This window comes from Sesamum indicum, linkage group LG9, assembly GCF_026168435.1.
Source record: "Sesamum indicum cultivar Baizhima isolate 11 linkage group LG9, ASM2616843v1, whole genome shotgun sequence".
Classification (NCBI taxonomy): Eukaryota; Viridiplantae; Streptophyta; class Magnoliopsida; order Lamiales; family Pedaliaceae; genus Sesamum; species Sesamum indicum.
Genome location: NC_142665.1, coordinates 177,977 through 198,772, shown reverse-complemented (window position 1 = coordinate 198,772; position 20,796 = coordinate 177,977). Strand labels below are relative to the sequence as shown.

Here is a 20,796-nt window from a genome sequence, read left to right as displayed (position 1 = left end):
ATTAGATTTGCACATAAATTAACTTGGATTTTCTTTTTCTAACTCAAATTGGCAGAAGTACTTTTCGTGGCCACTAACCAACATTTTTTTTTCTTCCTCACAACAAATGCCATCATCGACTAAAACCAAGCATCATAGAATAGAATGGTAGGATATGGGCACACCACATGTCTTCTGGAACCAAACATATTTAACAAATACTACAACCAATCCTAACGTTTAGGAGTCATTTAAGTCGAATGTTACAGAGTAAACTAGTTTATCACCCACAACTTCAAGTTCAGTCATTACACACACAAGAACATATTTTGTCTTTCAAAACAGCTTCACTGGCTAGGAGACCCCACCCTCCCGGGTTTCCTTGTATACTCCGGAGAATAAGGGCTTCTGCTGCGACTCAGGCTCCGACCCCTAACAGGAGATTTGTCATGACCTGGACTTTGGCTGCGGCTTCGTGAACCATATGGTGATCGTTCCCTCACTGGACTTCCACTGTGATTCCTTGGGCCATCATAGGCAGGAGATCGTTCCCGCAACGGAGTATGGGAGAGGGACCTTTCTCTACTATACCTTTTCTCGCGCGGAGAAATCGACCTGCAACACACAAGTAGCAAAATATTTAGTGCACATTGGGAGAACAAAATGACATTAATCTTGTATCCACCCTCTCAATGGAGGAAACCCCAAAAGGTCACAAGTCAGGCAGTTGTATACTTGTTGTGAACCAACCCTTCCTCGAGGGATGTCAATTAGATTTCAACCACAAAACGAATTTCAAAAAGACATTTGTGCAAGGTCGCTTATATAGCTTGCCACATGAAAAAAAAAAGTCATAAGCAATTATGGTCAACCAGACAAAATAGATGGTAAAGGACGACAACGAAGTTAATAAGCATGCCTAAGATTGAAATACATCCCTAGTACCATATGGTTAGACTGATGTGATTCTGAAATAGAGGATTAGTGGGATCGCACAGCACGTGTATGGATGGCAAACGGGCAGGTCTGCCGGGACCCAAGGCCAGCCATGAAAATATTCACCCCGCCCCGCCAGATTATAAATTTACAACTTTCACACACAATTTACAAATCGTCATAAATTAAAGCAGACAAATGAACATAATGTTTGGTTTTGTTTTCTGAGTGTTTTGTTGTATTTTGTGGAGATAGAAAGATAAAAACAAAGATAAATAAGTGTGTTAGAGATAGTATGTACGTTTGGATTTGTTTTTGAAAATAATTTAAAATAAGTATTGTATGTTTAATGTTGTGTTTTGGGAGACAAAAATTACTATTCATTGTCAAATCACTGTCAAATCATGTCTTTTTTATATATTTTTATGTATATGTATGTGTATATATATATATGTATGTATTTATGCTAAAACAGTTTAAAACACCTAGATAAGATGTTTCTGAATGATGGCAAACATTGGGTATATTTTGACTCGTCCTGGAGATAACTTGAAAATGAAAACAAACATAGTGGAAGATTGCATAACAGTAAAACATAATCCATCAGCAAATCAAAATCCAAAAAAGATAAAAGAGGGTATCACTTTTCTAGCATATTCCATCCATTCCTTTAGTCATGTCTCCTCACCAACCCATGCCAGAGAGAGCAGAGGCCATGTTCAATGTAGAATTCAGTTGAACGGGGACAGCACATTTGACCACTTGATTAATGTTTTGTCTTTGAGTGCATATTGCAGGAATTTTTGGTCCATACAAAATTACTTAACGTAGAAATTGTGTATTCCATCTGAAGTGAGATAAATAATCGCTCATTTTACAGGATGCAATATTTATCCTTGATTTTATCAAGAATAATGCATTATAAATGGTTCCCATCAGGCATAATCCTGTGAACCCAATGAGCCCAAAGTAACAAGCTTTGATCTCAATTTTGCTAACTAGAATAATAGTAGGATTAGTTCTCACAAGTACAACATGAAGTAAATAAAAAGAGAAGATGACATCATACCTTGAGTATCTTCTCTTAGGAGGAGAGTAGTAATCATGGTTACGAGATCGAGACCTTCCATGGCGTGGAGGTGGGGACTGAGAATACCGAGGAGAACGAGAATAACGTGGGGGAGAACGCCTTCGGTCATGAACACGGCCTCTGCAAATTGATGGAAAGAAACAGAAATAGATGGACAATTGTTCTCTTCAGGGGCAAAACATCCAAATCATTATACCACAGTCACCTAGAGACAATTTATGGTCAAGTGCCTTGATGGTGATTAATAACCTCTAATTATGTTTTCTGCCAATAAAACCAGTTTACATGCTAAAGTACTTAGGTTACCCTAACCATAATCAAATCAAAAGAATCATCAAATCATTTTAAGATTATGGAATTACAATTGGCATATCAGTTACACAAAGTATTGGTATCTCAACTACAGTACTTCACCAAATTCAAATGAAGTACATTTGGAGAAGATCAGGATTTCACCCAAGGTAGTTTGAGAACAATAGGGCTTAGTTTTTTGTTTCCCTTTCCGGGATGGGGGAGAGGACAGGGTAGTTTTGGTTCAGCAACTGGGCTTTGTACAGCACATCAATAGGGACACGCACAGTTTTATCATCCAAATTTCAGAAAGAAATCTAATCAAAATTCAAAGCACTTCTCATATGCACATGCTGAATTATACCTTCCTCCTCGTTCTCTGGCTCTCATCTCAGTTGGCTTCTTCCTGTTCTCCTCAGCAAAAACAACAGTGAGCTCCCGGCCTTGCAGAATTTGGCCATCCATCTGATATTTAGCTTCTGCAGCATCTGCTGGGTCCACGTATTGGACAAATCCAAAACCTCGTGGATCACTGCATGAAAGAACATGTTTGACAGGTAAAGAAAGAGAGTCAGGTTGATGCAGTTATACATAATCAATCCAGTAAATAAATCTTAGCTCAAGAACCAGGTCGAGGACTGCTCAATGGTGTCAAATCCAGAAAATGCTGGATTGACATTTGACAAAATATAAGAAATCCCACTCGGTAACTGCTGGCCAGACCCAGTTCAAAACTATTTTTTTCTGAAAAATATAAAATCCTCTAGAAAGTATATCTTTCCTAAAAATATTCCCAAAGAAGTTCAAACGCAATACAGAATCAGATTAATTATGGAAAGTAAAAGAGAAACAGCCACCTTAAAGCCTCTAAAGTATCCAAACAGCCCCTAGTCCAATTAATAGCTCAAAATAATTCCACGAATATGGAAGGGCACGATAACCGCAGAAACAAGCACTTGACAGCTGACCTTGTAAGTGATAATTTAAGATGACTTGAAATTCTTCAAGACTTGAAATCTTGATATCTTCACAGTGATTCAAACATCCTTCCAATTAAATCACCTCCCACTCCTTATCACTCGATTGATGTCACCTTCAACTCCTTATTACTTGATTGACGTCAAGAGACCTCTTACTATTAGAATGTGTCAATAGAACTCTTACTACTTGATTGAAGTCTTCACAACTCTTACTTCACTGCTAAATCCCGAAACGCTTAATAAAGAAATCCAGCTCAAGATAAAAAACTGAAAAGAAATTAAAAGCAGCAATGCTAGGCAAATTGAAGTGTAATAACTATTCATGCTCTTGAAAAGAAAATAGAAAAGTATAGTTTTAAAACATACAAGGACAAGACCAAAATTCTACACAAGCTCACCCAGTGTAATAATCCCTTGGTAGATAGATGTCCTTAATAGGGCCAAATTGGCCAAAAGGGCGCCTTAAGTCTTCGGGCCTGTATACAAAAAACTACATCATTAGTTTTTATAATGATTACTTTTGCTTTCTTACCTAATTTCTGCGATTCTTTTTTTCTTTGTACACAGAGGTTGAGAGGATACCTGTAAAAAAAAATTGCTCTGCAAACAGATAAGCAGGAACAATGGAAAAGTTCAGTAAAACTACCTACAATCATGGCGAAGGTTACGAACTAAGAGACTGGTAGGAGCATCTCCTCTACCATAGCGCCCTCCTCTTGGAGGACTTCTTCCTCTTCTTCCATAACCTCTTGGTGGTGAAGGGGTATAGCTCCTTCCCCTCATTTGGACAAGTTACACAAATCCTGGACAAAGAAGGTATTCAGAGACCAGTTAGATAACAAATGAAAATTACAGACTAAGACCATATCAAAAAGCAAGAACAAAAAGATAATAAGTAGGTTAAGATAAAGATGGAGGTAAAAACATGCGAAGAAAGAGATTCAATTTTCTCACAGATGAATCAACTTTAACAAGTTAAAGAAGAGAAACTACCATCAGCGTAAAAGGAATGTCAAAAAGACTCAGCAAGAATATTACAGCCAAAAAAGGGGACAAACAAAGGGAATGATCAGCTAGAGCTAATACAAAGTAATTGCCATCATATCAGCAATCACTATATTTTTCTCCTCATCATCTCATCCAAAGGCAATGAAATATATAGATAATATGATTTACCTCATCCAAAAAATTAGTAACATATACATTTTTATATGCTGTGACTTGAAAGGATATATGTATTCTCAATTCCACTGATAATGTGAAGGAATGAGTCTAAGATATTAGCAGAAAAAGGCAGAATATACAAAAAAAATATTCAGAAAATGTAGAAAACAAAATGTTAATAGGAAAGTAATAGAATGATCAGTTAGAGCTAATCGTGATAAATAGCCATCATATCAGCTTTCAAATTTTCTACTCATCATTTCATTCGTCATTATCCACAAATCATAAATTAATACTCGAATCATAAGAAGGAATCTAACACGATCGTCAAACGCCTTCAAGAAACAATCTACCAAATATTCCTCACAAAGAGAGCAAAGACAAAAAGGAAACGAAAAAAAAAAACAGAGAGAGAGAGAGAGAATTAGTCAGTATATCGGTATCACAATCTATTAACACCCATCATTCAATTTGAACGATACATAGTCAAAAACCTCCAAAAGTTGACATCAAAAAATCCTAAAAACATAACCAACATGTCAGATTAGGGTTACCATAATAACGAACAAACCAAACAACTGACAAAAGGATAACAGGACACATATCCGAGAAAACCCTATATCGAATAATGAAATCTATGGGGAGAACTTTTAACCTGAAACCAAAAGGAACGCGAATTCCTCACAGGGAGAGGGAGATGGAGATGGAGAGCGAGAGCGGCGAAGAAAATTAGAGAGTAAAGTACCCGTTGCATTCTTAGGGTAAAACGAAATTTATATGCGACTTGGTCGACAACCAGTGCGTGGGTTGAATCTAAAATTACCCACCTTTTTTTGGTTAGGATTTAAAAAACAAAAAATAAATTACATTTAGGGCAAATTGTAACACTTTACCCTTTACTTCCATAAAAATATTTCTCATGTCTTCACAATTATATTATTTTTAATATATTTTAGTATTTTATTTATTAATTTATTTTTAATAAATAAAAAATTTATATTAAAGTGAAGTATAAATTAATATATAGCAGATGTTACGATAAATATAATATAACCAACAACTCATACATATTTTATAAAAAAAAATTGACAAATATATATGCTTAATCAAAAGTTCAATATTTTTATAGAAAAATAAATAAATATATCTTATCATATTTTTGAAAAAAATATATATTCAAAAAATCAATAATGTAATTACTTATGTTTATCTAAAAGAAAAAATAGTTAATGACTTAATTTTATAATCAAATTAATAAAAAGAATTATGAAAATTATTTTGTGTAGTTATTGTACTTACTCATTAATTAATTTTGAGGTTGTATTCGAAGAATCAGTATGCCTGGGACTTGGCAAGAATGCAACAGAAAATATGAAAATAAGCATATTTAAATTTAATTCGAAAGGGAACTAATCCTTTAATATGGGCATTCAGCACTCAACAAACATAAAACAAGTTTGAAATAAAATAAATGACAATTGTAATATAGAGTGACGGAAATGTAATTACGAAATTTTACCTTTCTGATTGAAAGACTTTCTTCAAACTTTTTTCCTTCAATCGTATGCTCACGCAAAGATCAACGAGATATCCTCTACATTGAAACTACACTGCACCATAAAGTGGTCTACACCAAACTTCGCTAGATGTAACGTGTATGTAGTATAAGAGACTTACTTATACTATTAACTCAATATATCAAACTCAATAGGATCTTACTATAACTTGAAACTAGTTCAAGAAGAACAATAATAGAGAGAAAAAGATAGAGAAGAGAGTTGTCAAGATTATAAGTATGTAGAAGAAATTGATCTTATCAACTTAATTAAATCTAATCCAAATTTAATTAATCTCATTAAGTAAATAGTGGATTTCCCATCACACGAGTTCTCCCATTTAAATGATCATATCTTTTGATCTTTCTAATTAATTTAAACTATTTAAATTAATTCACTCCTTCTAGAAATAATTCATAATTAATTCTACTACTTATTTGAGTGGTTTTTTTCTATGATTCTGTAGGTTCACCCTCAATTAGACTTGAGTTTGTGTCAACATACAATTTAATTAGTAAATATATTTGCACTAGATTAATTAAATTATATTTAATTAATCATTTTCGATTAATACTTAATCCGAAAGCACTCGTCACCATGGGTGGTCGTCTAGTAACGGTACATCGCACTAGAGAATAGGTAAAAATGGCGTGAACCTTAAGGCTATCGAGTGCCATACGGGTACAGTCGTAACATCGGCTATCTTTCGGTCTTAGTCTAGAGCATGAAATTGGTCCTCAATTCTCATTATGGATAGACATCTATGCTTAATATTCTGATTATATTTCTCCACTTGATCAACAAAGAAAAACACCAATCTTCATACACGTTTTGACTGCACTGGAACAAGGCTTATAATAAACCACATCCGAATATGGTCACTTTTTACCAAGCCCTAGATCCAGTCGCCCCACATATGAGACTACGTGGATCCTCAAGTTCGAGAACTAAATCTCACACTATCGAAGTCAAAGAGTTCAAGTCGTACCGATCAAGCCTCACGGGCTTCCATATGACAACTCCCCGCTAGTCAATTCAATCGGTTTGACAACCTTTTTAACCACGCACTAAAATTGCATAGACGTCATACATCTGTGGCCTATGCAACACAACACCCATCTTATGGACGCAATATTTAGTATCAAGTCTCAATAGAATCATTGATATCTATTTTTGGGGCTCTTGACTTGAAAGATTTCAAATCCAACCTTTGAAAATTGGTTTAATAGTTGTCACCAAATGCGCAACCTAACTTTATTAGTTAATTAGTGATATGTGGACTTTGTTGCAATGTATAAAAATTACATGAGTAAGAATGACAAAGTAAGACCAAATGAATACTTATTTTTTTTCATTTAATTCAATATATAGAGTGAAAAGAAATTGTTTAAATATATTACAAAATAACCAATTTAATTGGCTTTTTGGTCACCTATTCTAACATGTATAATATAATAAAAGTTAAACTATTTAATTAACTGATTGTATTTTATTTTATTATAATTAAAAGATATTTTTTTCAAATTTTTAATTAAACTTAAAATACAAAATTATTAAAAAACAAAATTCTTTGAACTAAATATATGGATGAATAATGTGACTATTTTATTATTTTTTTTTGTTCGTTGAACTCTATATAAAATTAGACCTCTTAATAATTAAAATATTAAATTATTTAATTAATATATTAATAAAAATTAGTTACTAGGTTATAATTTAAATTAAAAAAGCTATTTTTATAATTTTTTTTAAATTCTTAAGATTAAAAAAATATTTTTATTTTTATTTATACAATACAAATATATAAAAATGCATATAAATTGGACTTATTTATATGTATATATTTGAGGATGGACATGACGGTAGAGTTGGGGAGGAAGGAATAATTTTTTTAATAAAAAATAATTTAAAATTAATTTAAAATACTTTTTAAATAAATAAGTTAGTTACTTTATTAATTTTAATGTGATTTAAACTGCATAAATTATTTTGAATTATTATCTAATAAAATTTAATTATAAATTAAAATAGATGATAAATAATCTTTTAACTTTAATAATAATAAATAATTTAAAAATGTGATAATTTTTAATTTAAATTTACAATTTAGTAATTAATTTTATCAATATATTAATTAAATAATTTAATGTTTCAATTATCAAAAGTTGTAATTTTATATAGAGATTCATTTTTAAAAAAAATAATAATAAAATAATTTAAACTTAAATTAAAAATCACTATAAATAATAAAAAAAAATGTACAGAATTATATTACTCATCCCTATATACATTACTTTGACACTCCATATGCCTTTCAGTAATTACAGGTCATATTAAAATTTGACCAGATCAATAGGGCATTTTTTATTTTTAAAGGCTGACATGGGTGATTTATGTTATTTTATAAAAGGTAGGGGTGATTTGTGTAAAAGAGCAATAGGTGAGGGAATGTAAATATAAATATCCTACAAATAAGGATCAGATTTTAATTTATCCAGTCACCTTGTTATTTAATATAATAAAGTAAACAAGCCTTATCGTGCTATGTATGTAGTAGTAATGAATAATAATAAAGAGGGGAAGAAATAAAGGGAACTTTTAAACATTGATTGAATTTTCAAGTGTATATTATTTGCACAGGTTGATGACACAGTTGAACTAAATTATCATACATGCATGTATTTTTTACATTTGAATATACATGCATTCATCTTTGTTCAAAAGAATTTTGTTTGAATAGAATGTTCTCAATAATTAAATTAAAAATCAACCTTCTTTTATGCATTCAATATACTTATCTCATTAATTTAATTTTGAAATGTTAAAAACATCACTTATTTCTATATCTTAATTCAAAATATTTTCTCACAATTATTTTCCATCTCAACAACAAATTATATATTTCAAATAAAAAAGAAAATACCTTTTTTTTTTCTCGAGGAACTAATATTGAAACTAGTTGTGAGTAAAGAAAAAGGTAATACGCATATCTGGATCTGTGTTGTATAAAGCTTTTGTTGAGAGGTTAATGGAATAAATAAAGGTGCCGGCAGACTTAAGTCCCAGCAGTAGAAAAGGGTGCATGTATTTCCAATGAAGTTGATATAAATAACCATAGATGTATATTCAAACTATCGTAGCAAGAAAATGAATGTTCACTGCAACACAAACAAAAGCCACCATCCTTAATTTCCCTTTAATACTACTGGTTAAAATTGAAAACAATAGAATTTGCCCCTCTTTATTCCAAGAACAAAATTGGGAAGGTCAAAACTATAGCATGACCATCACACAACTTGGTAATTTTCTGTCGATAGTAGTGTTCTTTGGGCAAACTTGGGCGGGTCACCATCTTTTAGTGGTGCAATATTAACCACCTACAAATAATACAATCAATTAATAAATATTTACCACAATTCAATTTGTGAGACACTCAAAGGAAATAAACCAGTGTTACTCACTTCTCAAGGATAACAACATTAAGGAGATAAGAAATGTCATTTTCCACTAAGAATTTTAGAATTAATTTCAGAAATAGTAGTTATAAAGTTGTCATGGATACAAAAGTGGTAAAAGGAATAATAAAGGATATTGAGTTTACTTCAAATTTAAGGGGGCAGTAATTTTAAACAATTTGGTCAAAAACTTATGCAGACAGTTCAGCGTAAGGACGAACAAAATTTTATACTGTTCATGTAGTTATAATCTATGTTTAAATTTCTTTCATCTGTCCTACATATGTTGTCGTGAATTAATTCATTTTCCCATCGAGAAGTTGGAGGGTACATAATTAGCAGCACATTGTAAAAATTATATTTTAAAATTATAGATACACAGATAAGGATCGAAAAGAACCTTTAGATCGCTGAAAGTGCTTGTAGCAGTAAATTGCACAGAAATTGGGAAAAGTTGTGATGAGTCTACTGCGGGGATAACAAATTCCATAGCTCCACTGCAAAGTTATCAAATAGCCAATCAAGATTAATTTGTTATAAAATCACAGTTGAGGATGAATCAAATATCACCATTATGAACTTACCTGCGGTTTGAGTCATCAATCAGTAAAATAGACCACTCCAATATTGATCTTCTGGAATCATACCTGCAATACACGTTAGTGAAAAACTAAACATGCTACAAGTTGGAGCAAGAATGAGAAAGGAAGCTAAATAAATCACAACTGTACAGAGGACAAGCATCCAGGATTACATATTAAAAGAGTACACACATTTCTCATACTAAGCACAATCATCAACGGACCGTGACGCAAATTTATTCACTGAAGTTGTTCACAACACTCTTTTCTCGATAAGCATGAAAATTCGCATGATTCTCATGTCCTATGTTAAAAACAACACCAAAATGAAAGAACATACGTGGAATTAATTGTAACATAACAATCAGACAGGACGGTACGTATACTGAAACTCCAATTGTACAAATGCCATATTCAAAAGCACTCTCGAACAAGAAGATGACTGAGAAACCTCCCATAAAGTTTGGCTATGCCATGTTGGCAATAACACTTTACATATTACGAAAAATACTTGAAATCTTAAAATAAACCTTTACCTCCACTCCCCATCTATCTGTTGCACATTTGGCGCACCTCTAAGAGCTGGAAGAGGAATAGAAATCACAACATTGTGTAGATCAAACATTGTTGGAGCTTCATATTCCAGGTTCACATAGGTTTCATTCCCAGAAACAGAGGGCCAGCAGTTAACTGCAAAAAAGTTGATGTATAACAATGAAAAAGCATCCATAAACTTATATACTTATTCGTTTGTTAAGACTGGGGGCACAACAGAAACAAAGCTCACTTGACAGTGGCACTAGTGACTCATCTGCACTTTGCATCCTCCATTTCAACAGACTAACACCATCACCAGCCTGACCAGCGGGAAATGGCCTATTTGGATCCTTGAGAGCCAAGATGTTTTCACCGGAAAACATTTCCTTGTTGATATTGGGGTGTGTCTTGTAAAGAAGACCTGGATTACTGCCTGTCTCAATCTGATAAAAGCATTCGACCAAAATGCATCAGATATAGTCCTGGATATGAATAGGAAAGCGAAAATGCATGTGAAGAAATCTGGAAGCAGCATAGAACATAAGGATTGGTGATGAAGGAGAAAAAGAGAGAGAACCTGAACTTGGATAAATCCATCATCTTGATTAATTATTTGAAGCGACAAAGTACCCTGCACATCAAAGCTGCCAACACCACCATCCCGCTTTAAAGTTACATTAAGCTTTTCCTCAATAGTAACTGTGACAGGATCAGTTGGTGGAGGAGCAGCTGGTTTGGACTGACCAATAACTGCTCTGACATCTTCAACTATCACCTCACCTTCAGCTTTGAGTGATTCCAAAAATTGGTTCGTCTTTTGTGTTCTTCCCAGCTGCATACCAAGACCTTTTGGTGGAGCTGAAGCAGCTGCAGATGAACGACCTAATCATACAAATTCAAAAGAAATAACATCTCTCAACCAGGACTGAATTGCTTTTCACTTAAGCATCTGCATTTCAACACTTTCCACCAGCAGAGAATGTTGCAAATTTGTGTCTAATACCTTGGGATCTTAACATACAATCATTTCAATATTTTAAATAATTTTTAGAGGGATAGTAACTGTTTACATGATAAGTATGGATCAAGCATTTATCCAACCAAAAAGTTAACTCCAGCAGATAATTCAGTAAACTGTTAAGTTTTAAAAGTACTCTTTAAGCGGTGCTACAACAATTTCACATCTCTACATGGTGTCACATAGTGCAGCAATGACAACTATCAACCAATTTGCCCATACAATTTGTTAACAGATACCATGCTCTTTCTCTAATATTGATGTTACAACATACTGTGGGTGGTTTCCTTTTCTTAATTTTCATGAAACTGTGATGGAACACATATAAATATATTTCATTTTAAGCAAACAAACACTCTCATTAAAGCCAGAATGTGAGTTGAATTACAGTCCCAAATTAACGCCCGTATCTTCCACGTTAAAATACCAAGCCACCTGGCCCCTCAAATAAGATGCAAGGATATAAAAAATGCAAAACATACTTAAATATGCAGATTTAGATATTTTAAGTAAACATAAATAACATGCATATGAAATATTGTCCTAGGGGAGATCAAGTGAAGATAAAATAATTTCAACTCAAATTTGAGGAACCTTCTGATATCATTTTCAACAATCCTTTGCTGACGAAGAATTTATGCAACTTTTTATAACAATGTGCAGAACTCCACAGACAATTTGTAGCTTTACATTTTTGCATGAAATTTCTCAAACACAAACCTTTGGACTTAGAGGAGAAGGAATCAACATCGTTACTTAAACCGAGGCCTGAGCCATTTCCAGAACCACTACCACCATGTAAGCTGGTGTCACTTCCATAGCCAGAATCAAATCTTCCCGAGCCCATTGACTGCAGGGCCATAAATGCTCCTCTCTCCCTGTTCTTCTCAATCTAGACAGCATTCATGCATTAAACTAGTCATACATCATTTTGATATGCAAATGATGATGGAACATAAAGCATGCAATTTTGCGTGCAATAATCAAATACCTTGCTTTTATCGATCTCGCTAGCCTTTCGCTTCATGACATCCTTGGTTTCATTGATCTTGCTTTGCAGGACCAACTTGTGCAATCTCTCCTCATGACTTTCCATCTCACAGTACTGTTTGACCTGAGCAACTGTTACATTTTCTTTATGCCCAAGAGAGATTACTTCATCAAATGCAAAAAGAATCTCAAAAGCTGTCCTGCCAATGCCATCTTCATCCAAGGAATAAGAGTACTCAGGTACCTAACAAAGTTTAGGGAATCACAAATACCAAACTCACTGGGGGAACAAGAATAGTTCCATGAATTTGAATTGATGAGAAAGACTCTTCCTATTGCTTTATTTTAATAGATGGCAGGAAGCAAGAGTTGAGTAAACATCACCAATGATAAAGGAAAGCACATTCAAAATATTAGGATAACTGAATTTTTAAGCATAACTTTTATTTGTTGTCTAATACAAAAAAGGATACGAGTTTCGAGAGCAGCCTTAGTGTCTCCAAATCTTCCAGTATGTTGCTCTGTTTATTGGTAACAAGAAGCAAATATAAAGACTCTATTGGCTGATAAACGTAGCGGACGTTTTCCGTCTCAACATAAGTGTGTTGTTTCCCTGTTCCAATCAATTTTGGGAAAGCTGCAAGGTAACCCTCAATTCGTATGCGAGACATATGGACAAACTGCCTTGAAACAAGCGCTGCGGTGGACATAAATTTATATGGTCAAACATGTTATATGTCGCCGAATAGAAGAACATGGAAAATAGTACCAGAGTGCAGAGAATTGCGTTTGGATGAAACTATACTTACAATCAACTCTAGACCAAAAGCACAATGATCATAAAAGCTAGACAAAAAAATAGAAATATATAGAAAAGGTCATGGGGAAGGAAGGTTGATTCAACAGGGAGTAGAAAAACCAATGAGGAAAGAAAAAGTTGCTCCACCAGAGCAGAGTCCTTAAATGGAAATATAAAAAGATAAATAGTAATCCCAACTGCTAACCTCTAATTGTAAGAAATAATCGAGGAAATGCAGTAACTTTAGAAAATAATCCTTTCATAGCAATTTATAGAGAGTGTTCTTCACACCCAAAGTTACTTTATCAACAACATCTATGATTGTTACGAGACTGTTCATGTGTTCTTATGCCAACCATGTACCTCATGCAACAACCTTCTCATTGAATGGTAACTTAAAATCGAAATAATATGTAATTTAAGTCAAAATCTTCTACTAATATTAGCTATGAAAAGAAATGCACAGATTACAATGAAAAACACAACTAGAATGAGCAATGTAAGTTTCAGTTATCTGTGATCATATGCATGCCTGTTTTCATAAGTATGCTGCACATTGCAGTCTGTCTTCTTCACATTCCTGAGCACATGAATCCCACCTCTCTCAACTCTAAGAGCTAAGTACTGGAAATACAAGTATGTCCATATTCAGATCACAGCAAAAGCTTCAGGCTTTTAACAACCCTCTAATTAAAAGCAAATACTCCAAAGCCCATTTCACGATGTAGTTTTCATCTTCTCATTCAACTATCGATGTCCTAAAACACCATGTTAAATAAACTCCACTATGGGCAACATTTCATTGCAATAAAAGCCAAGCATTCACCAATCAACTGCAGCATTCACCCACATCCAGATTACTTAAAAAATATAAAAAAGGAAAACCTGGTAATCTGAATGGTCAGGACCTCACCTTTGCCAGATTTACTAATGATGGAAGCCGCTAGTACAACCTTTAGCGTGAATAACAAAAATATCCATTAGATAAAAACACAAACGTAAAAACAACATTGATATCGACAGACAAAGCAAAACCAGAAAAAGGATAGCTAAATACCATCTTGATCCTCTCAATCCACCAACAGCCACCAATCAATCACGACAAAAAACTAGGAGAAAGAGGTCCAAAAAGCAAAACGCATTAGCAACTTCAAATCACCAAAATCAGAACGTCGCATTCACAGGAAAATATAAAGTATAACGTAATAAAAAATGTAATCATGAGCTCAATGAGATGATCTTGATCTGAAGCCAATACGTAAAGAATTAAACCAATTTAATTTGAGCATCGGTGACAGTACTCCACAGATTAGCATATTTCACCATACAGCAATGGATAATGAATAGAAACCACAAAATGAGAGAAGATCAAATAAAAACAATGTACGTCAAAGAGAATTTTGTACCAATCGGATCGGACATACCTTTGGAGCTCAGAAAATCAACGAGAAAATAAAATAAAGATCCAACAAGATAATCAAATAGCAATAACAACAACCACACTGAAGAAATGAGTTCTTACTGCATCATGCGTGGACGATTTACATACGTACTTTGATAAGAAAGAATCTTCCTGCAATAATTCGCGAGAGGAGATAATGGTAAGGATACGCAATGTACCTCGAGAGAAAACTGATTCTGAACGCTTCACACGGACAGAAAAAGCAGTAAGCAGCAATGTAGAGTGAGACTACCCTCCCATACCTCGTTCTCACCCACCTATATATCTATATATATATATATCATCGTCATCATCATCACTATTTGATCAGTTATTCGGAAACGGTTCAACAATTTGTTTTCTATTATTGTTTAAATTTAAATTGATATATGGTTTATTTTAGCAATAATTTACTAAAAATATTTAGATTTTACATGTAATTATATATACCATCTTTCTACGATGGTTGATGTAATTGTAAATAAATTTTATGATTTGAAAAATTACATCTAGCATTCAATCTCTTTATTAGTACAAAATTATCTAATTTGTATGATATATTACTAAATTATTGAATAAAAATCTATATTCGTTAACTTATTACTAACTTATTTCAGTCAAATAAATATTTTTTGACCAAACTATCATAATATCAGTAAATTTGACAAATGTTAATTAACAATTTATCTATTTATTAGATAAAGATAAAAATTGATTATATTAAATATAATTTTTCAAATCGAATAAAATTTATACGTAATTACATCTAACGTCATGAAACAAAAGTATAATTATCCACAAATTTAAAACGATTAACAAGTATAATAATTCTCAAAACATGTAAGAAAAATGTGTGTCCAGTCTGCTGAAAATTACATATTCATTTTTTATTTATGTTTCAATAAGAAGTAAAAAATAAAAGCAATTCGCCAGCCGATACCTATTGAGTAACGATCCCTCCGTTGTATTTATGTTAGCAATATAAAGAAGCTATAACTTTGAAACATTTATTTGTATATATCTAATCAAACCTAACGAATTTGCTAATGCTTCGTGTTATTTAATTTTCCATAAAAACATTCTGAAAATAGAACCAACAGTAAGCTAAAATTCCATAAAAAAAAAAAAAAAAAACATAGTTGTTTGGTTTTTACTCTACAGTAATGAGCCTATAAATTATACCCTAACACCAACTATTACAATAAAATGATGGGTTACAAAAACTCCTTAATACAGGCCAAAAATTATAACAAAAAAATTACAAGAATATCAATTCTCCTACAGAAACAATGACATATTGAATAAACAGTAAATAAAATTGAAATACAAATAGGCTCAGGGAGCAGATCTGTGGGAAGAGGAAGCCCACGGCAACAAGGTCGGCAACCCACCACCGATTGCACCAAACCCGCCAAGGGATGTGACCACAAAGGTTCCATACCAACTACACTCTAAACCACTCAAGTTCTCATCAAAACCTAACTATTCAGAAATATCACAAAGAGAGAAGAGGGAAGACAATATCAATTTCTATCTGTTCTACTCTTCATCAAAAGGATTGGCAATATAAATAGAGAGGAAGAAATTAAAGATGAGAGAGAGGCAGACGACTGCAAAACACCGAAGGAGAAGAGTTAGAAATCAAGGAGACATGAGAGAAAAGAGAGAGCGACAGACTAAAAAACAAAAGGGAAAGGGAAAATGAAATTAGTGCTGGGGGTTGGGGGTGTAAATAAGAAACCGACGCCCCCTCCCTCCGTCGCCTGCCACCTACCCCAACCCCTCGCACCGCCTACCTTAGCCCCACCAATTTGGGCGATCGTCACAATAAATTTGGCCGATGGCGGTGAATCATGGTCATCTAGAGAAATTCAAGCTCGATTCAGGTGGTGATGGTCACATCACCGTCGTCCATTCTTTTTTATTTTTTTTTTAATATTTTTAGTAAATTAAAACTTTTATTTAGAAAAAGCAAACTTTTAAAAAAATAAAAAAATTTGATTTTTTAAAATTTATATATTATTTATCGTAAATAATTTATTAAAATATATTTAAATTTCAGTATGAATTTAAATTGATTAATAAAGTATTTTTATTGTTGATTAATATTTACATATGATATAAATTTCTAAGTTTTAAAAAATGAACTTAGTATATTTAGTTTTTTGTGTTGTGAATTTAATTGATTTTTTTAAATTTAAAATATAATTTTATAAAAAAATGTATTGTTTGTATTTTGGTATTTAAATAAATATATTAAGAACAAAATTATTTATTTTTAGAGGGATGAAAATGCAAAAAAAAAAAAATTATTAAAAACAAGTACATTTGATCATGCTAATTCTGGATATAATATATGAGCATTTTTATAAACTAACAATCAAAAATGCCTAGTCTACAAAAACATCATGCCCACTCGCACCACCCATTAGTGCACTCCACTTTTCATTTAGAAACTAATGGAAGGGAGGTTTCCAAGCAGGGTTTTAGAAATCACAAGATTCTTTTACTTATTTTTAAAACATAGGAGAGCTTTTAGCTATTTTTAAAAAATATAGGGGTAATATGCAATTTGGCCTTATTTAACACATACTTTGAGACACTTATATAAAATACAAAATTAAAAAGTAAAATTTAAATTTTATCTTTAATTACTCAATTAATTCACCCATTAACAATTTAACTCATTAGATCTAGTTTATTGATTAAGTGGTAAAACACTCTAAAGTTGAGGCAGTGCGGGGCGGGTTTTAAAGAGGCGGATGGGACGGGGTAGAATTTCATGATGTGGGGTGGGTTTGGATAAACTCGCTCCATTGCCATAATTAATTTTGCGTTCCGAGTATGTGTTTATTTATGATAATAATATCTTTAATTAAGAGATGTAGATTGTCTTGAATTAATTAATATCATATATTTTTCAGAGTAATTAACTGTATTATGTTGCTAGTATTTATTTAAAAATTTCTCTTTTTTTAAGGACTTAGGAGCAAAGTGCCCAATATAAATCCTGTATTCGGAGTTTCAGACCACAAAGCACAGCTCCGCCCTTCAGCTTCTTCAATTGCCGCGACAGTGCGAGGAGCAGCGATCATCTCGAATTCGCAGGTTCGCGCTTCTCTCGTCCTCTCCGATTAACATATCCATGTCGCATATGCATACGGATATAGTTAGCTACAAACGCATTAATCTATTCGTATAACCAGGTTACTATTAGGGTTTCTCCGGGTGATTGTATCCCTTGATTGTTCTGTTGGATATTCGTTTTCGTTTTTCTTTCATCTAAGTTCCAGAATATGATAATTACTTTTCTCCCTACCGGGATTGAAGATTGCTGTTGGGTTTTTGGAAAGGTGATCGTTAAATGGTTTTACACTTTAGTTCTATCAATTGCTCTGGTGTTGTTCTGTATCGCCTAAAGTTGAACCATCGGAAGCTCGATGTATGTCATTTGTATACGATGTTTCATGGGTTTTATAGATGAGCCACTAGATAAAATAGATTAGAGTGAGGCGAGGAGCTTGTATGATTAATGATTGTAGGTGTGGATATTGCTGTATATAGTCCACATGCAACACCTGCCCAATTCCTGCTTTTGTGAATTTCATGATTTTGTTTACTCAGGTGTTGGATGTTTACTGACAAGAGTAGTTATTATTGCAAAACAGGATTAAGTTGTTGAGAGAGCAAAAGAAAGGACATGGAAGAACAATTTATACTAAGGGTGCCTCCAGCTGTTGCAGAAAGAATAGAGCGGCTCTTGAACGACTCTGCCTCTTCTTCTGAAGACAAATCCTTGGATTTGTTGTTTTCCGGTAATATACATAAACTTTCCTAACCAACAAAATTTACCTTATTGGTGATTGGTTTTGGTTTAGCAATATTACAATGAAAAACGATTACATTGTGGTCTGTTTTCTGTTTTCTTTTCTCTCTTTTTGGTGGTTGTTGTTTGTTGATGTGTATGCACTTATTATTATTATTATTATTTCAGAGGATGGAAGGACTGGCACATTCATAATTGGCAATGATCGTTTCTCCGCATCTCTCTTGGATCTTCCCACAGTTGTAGAATCATACAAGACTTATGATGACAATGTGTTGATCAAAACTGCAGACATCGGTCAAGTAGGCTGATTACTATCAACCATTTATTTGAAATGTAATAGATAGCTGCTGATTAAGCTGTGGTATGGTATATCGACCTATAGATTGGTTGCAGATGATAATGGTTAGAGAGGAGGGTGATGGTGTCCCAGAAGCAGTGGAGTATCGACACGGACTTACTCCACCAATGAGGGATGCTCGAAGGCGAAGATTTCGGCGAGAGCCAGATTTAAATGTAACGAGATGTTTCCTTTAATTTTACTGTATTTCTTAGTTAGCCACTTCAACAAGAAAATAAAGTTTGCTACACCCTACAAGCTTGTTGAACATGATAAAATAGCTACTGCCTACTTGTTCAGCAATGCCAATACTGAATTTGTTTTTATATTCATATATTACACCTTATGAATGCATGTACCTAATGTATTTCTTTTGTTCTGCAGCCTGAGGTTGTGGGCCGTGTAGAGAAAGATTTGCAGAACATCATGGCTGGTGGAACAGCTGAGAATACTGATATCCTTTTATCTTGTTAACTCTCTCTCTTTGTGTGTTTTTCTCTCTTTCTAACTGTATGGTCCATAGCAGCATTATCTTTTCTGTCAGTCGAAGAAGGTAACAAAAGCTTGTCACAGAACTAAACAGTTAGTGTTCCCAGTCAATTTTCATAAAATTTTTTTCATCTTGAACACCTCGAGAGTCACACGAAAGGTGTAAGCTTTTTATTACTGATCATTAGGCATTTAAAATTTTGTCGTTATTGTTGGGTTTTTAGCTTTTCAGTAGCTTAGAACTGTGATGAGGTCTAATGTTGTGTTTCACGGATGATTTCAATATAGTGTAATTGTGAATACTTGCTAGTATTCCTTGACTATTATCCACGTGTTGAAATGGCCGAGCCAGAGGATTATGGTGATGAAAATGCCCGTAGTGCAAGTAAGAAAGTGGTTGCTACACCTTCAGCAGAGCCAGATGTGCCTGAAGCTGGGCCTGTTGGCGGGGAGCCGGATGGGAGTGACTCCGAGGAGTCTGATGATTCCATATGAACCAAAAGTGTACAAAGTGGGCATATGCACTGATCCAACATGCACTAAGAAAGCTGTTCTTTACCTACTGAGTTGGTGATGGGATGAACTGCCTGCCTTCTCTCTTCCGTGGCCTTTGGAAATGCTTGGTTTCTATTTCCCGTGTCTCCTCAAGGTTCTGCTGGGTATTTCATGGTTTCTGCTGTTTATATATGGGACTGTGTTCTATTAAACATGACGTGGGAAAGTGCCAAGATGTTGGAAACTTAGTGAGCTGTCAGCATTATTACATATAGAATTTCACATCTAGAACCATTTTTTTTTCCCATCTTTTTCTATTGAGGTTTCAGCGTGTCGTATAATTTGAAATATAACTAGGGTCTGTTCTTGTTAGATGAGAGAGTCTCTATATTGTGGCTGGCAAAATACGTGGGTGCTCAGAAACGCTCTATTCTGTTGTGTGCATCCTTGTTTTCTGTTATCCTAGCTTGGGATTTATTTTTTTTACCACCTGTCTACTGTGAAAGCCTTGTACAATATCTACCCGACCACGTTGCACTGCTTTGAGTTAGTAAACTTTGTTTGAATATTCTGGTGTTTTGTCTTGTTTTAGGAAAACAAAGAAGACGTTATTTTGTTTTTTGAGGATGTGATGTAATGTGCAATGTGGTGGAACTAGATATGGAAAGAAAGGCTTGCTGGAAGCCCATTAGCACGGTTTTGAAACTCTTGGCTGAATCTATTGCAAATGCAGTTATTCATCACTGTTTTAGCATACAAGTTGGTGCTTGTTAGTTGAGTAGCTATTTGATGAGTCTTTCCCTGGATATTTAATTGGTGTGAATACAGG

General features: G+C 33.7%; 3 protein-coding genes and 2 non-coding genes across 9 annotated transcripts; 1 reads left to right on the top strand and 4 right to left on the bottom strand.

The window, feature by feature from the left end:
- Positions 1–120: 120 nt before the first annotated feature.
- LOC105170181 (serine/arginine-rich SC35-like splicing factor SCL30A) lies at positions 121–5,251 on the bottom strand. Its single transcript, XM_011090831.3, has 6 exons — positions 5,096–5,251; positions 3,923–4,079; positions 3,675–3,752; positions 2,661–2,828; positions 1,985–2,125; positions 121–594 (listed from the first exon to the last, which is right to left on the bottom strand). Exons 2-6 carry the CDS (start codon positions 4,057–4,059, stop codon positions 327–329), a joined length of 792 nt encoding a protein of 263 aa, XP_011089133.1. The 5' UTR covers positions 4,060–4,079; positions 5,096–5,251; the 3' UTR covers positions 121–326.
- On the bottom strand, positions 4,340–4,418 carry LOC148786804 (small nucleolar RNA Z102/R77). The gene has a single exon (XR_016067610.1). It is a non-coding gene; the product is annotated as a small nucleolar RNA Z102/R77 (small nucleolar RNA).
- LOC148786803 (small nucleolar RNA Z102/R77) lies at positions 4,633–4,707 on the bottom strand. The gene has a single exon (XR_016067611.1). It is a non-coding gene; the product is annotated as a small nucleolar RNA Z102/R77 (small nucleolar RNA).
- A 3,830-nt stretch (positions 5,252–9,081) lies between the features above and the next one.
- LOC105170182 (coatomer subunit delta-2) lies at positions 9,082–15,358 on the bottom strand. Of its 5 annotated transcripts, none has more exons than XM_088885458.1 (12): positions 14,899–15,358; positions 14,434–14,485; positions 14,290–14,329; positions 13,051–13,274; positions 12,579–12,821; positions 12,308–12,479; positions 11,153–11,451; positions 10,820–11,012; positions 10,569–10,722; positions 10,036–10,098; positions 9,852–9,948; positions 9,082–9,373 (listed from the first exon to the last, which is right to left on the bottom strand). In XM_088885458.1, the coding sequence occupies exons 2-12, from the start codon at positions 14,434–14,436 to the stop codon at positions 9,284–9,286; spliced, it is 1,578 nt and encodes a 525-aa protein (XP_088741584.1). In that variant the 5' UTR covers positions 14,437–14,485; positions 14,899–15,358; the 3' UTR covers positions 9,082–9,283. The 5 variants fall into 5 exon arrangements, with proteins under 5 accessions (XP_088741584.1, XP_011089140.1, XP_011089134.1 ...); XM_011090838.3 differs by having other exon boundaries at positions 11,147–11,436; positions 14,899–15,356; XM_011090832.3 differs by having other exon boundaries at positions 11,147–11,451; positions 14,899–15,340.
- Positions 15,359–17,797: 2,439 nt separating this feature from the next.
- TAF7 (TBP-associated factor 7) lies at positions 17,798–20,710 on the top strand. Its single transcript, XM_011090839.3, has 6 exons — positions 17,798–17,925; positions 18,486–18,632; positions 18,812–18,945; positions 19,040–19,159; positions 19,368–19,437; positions 19,804–20,710. Exons 2-6 carry the CDS (start codon positions 18,518–18,520, stop codon positions 19,965–19,967), a joined length of 603 nt encoding a protein of 200 aa, XP_011089141.1. The 5' UTR covers positions 17,798–17,925; positions 18,486–18,517; the 3' UTR covers positions 19,968–20,710.
- Positions 20,711–20,796: the final 86 nt, after the last annotated feature.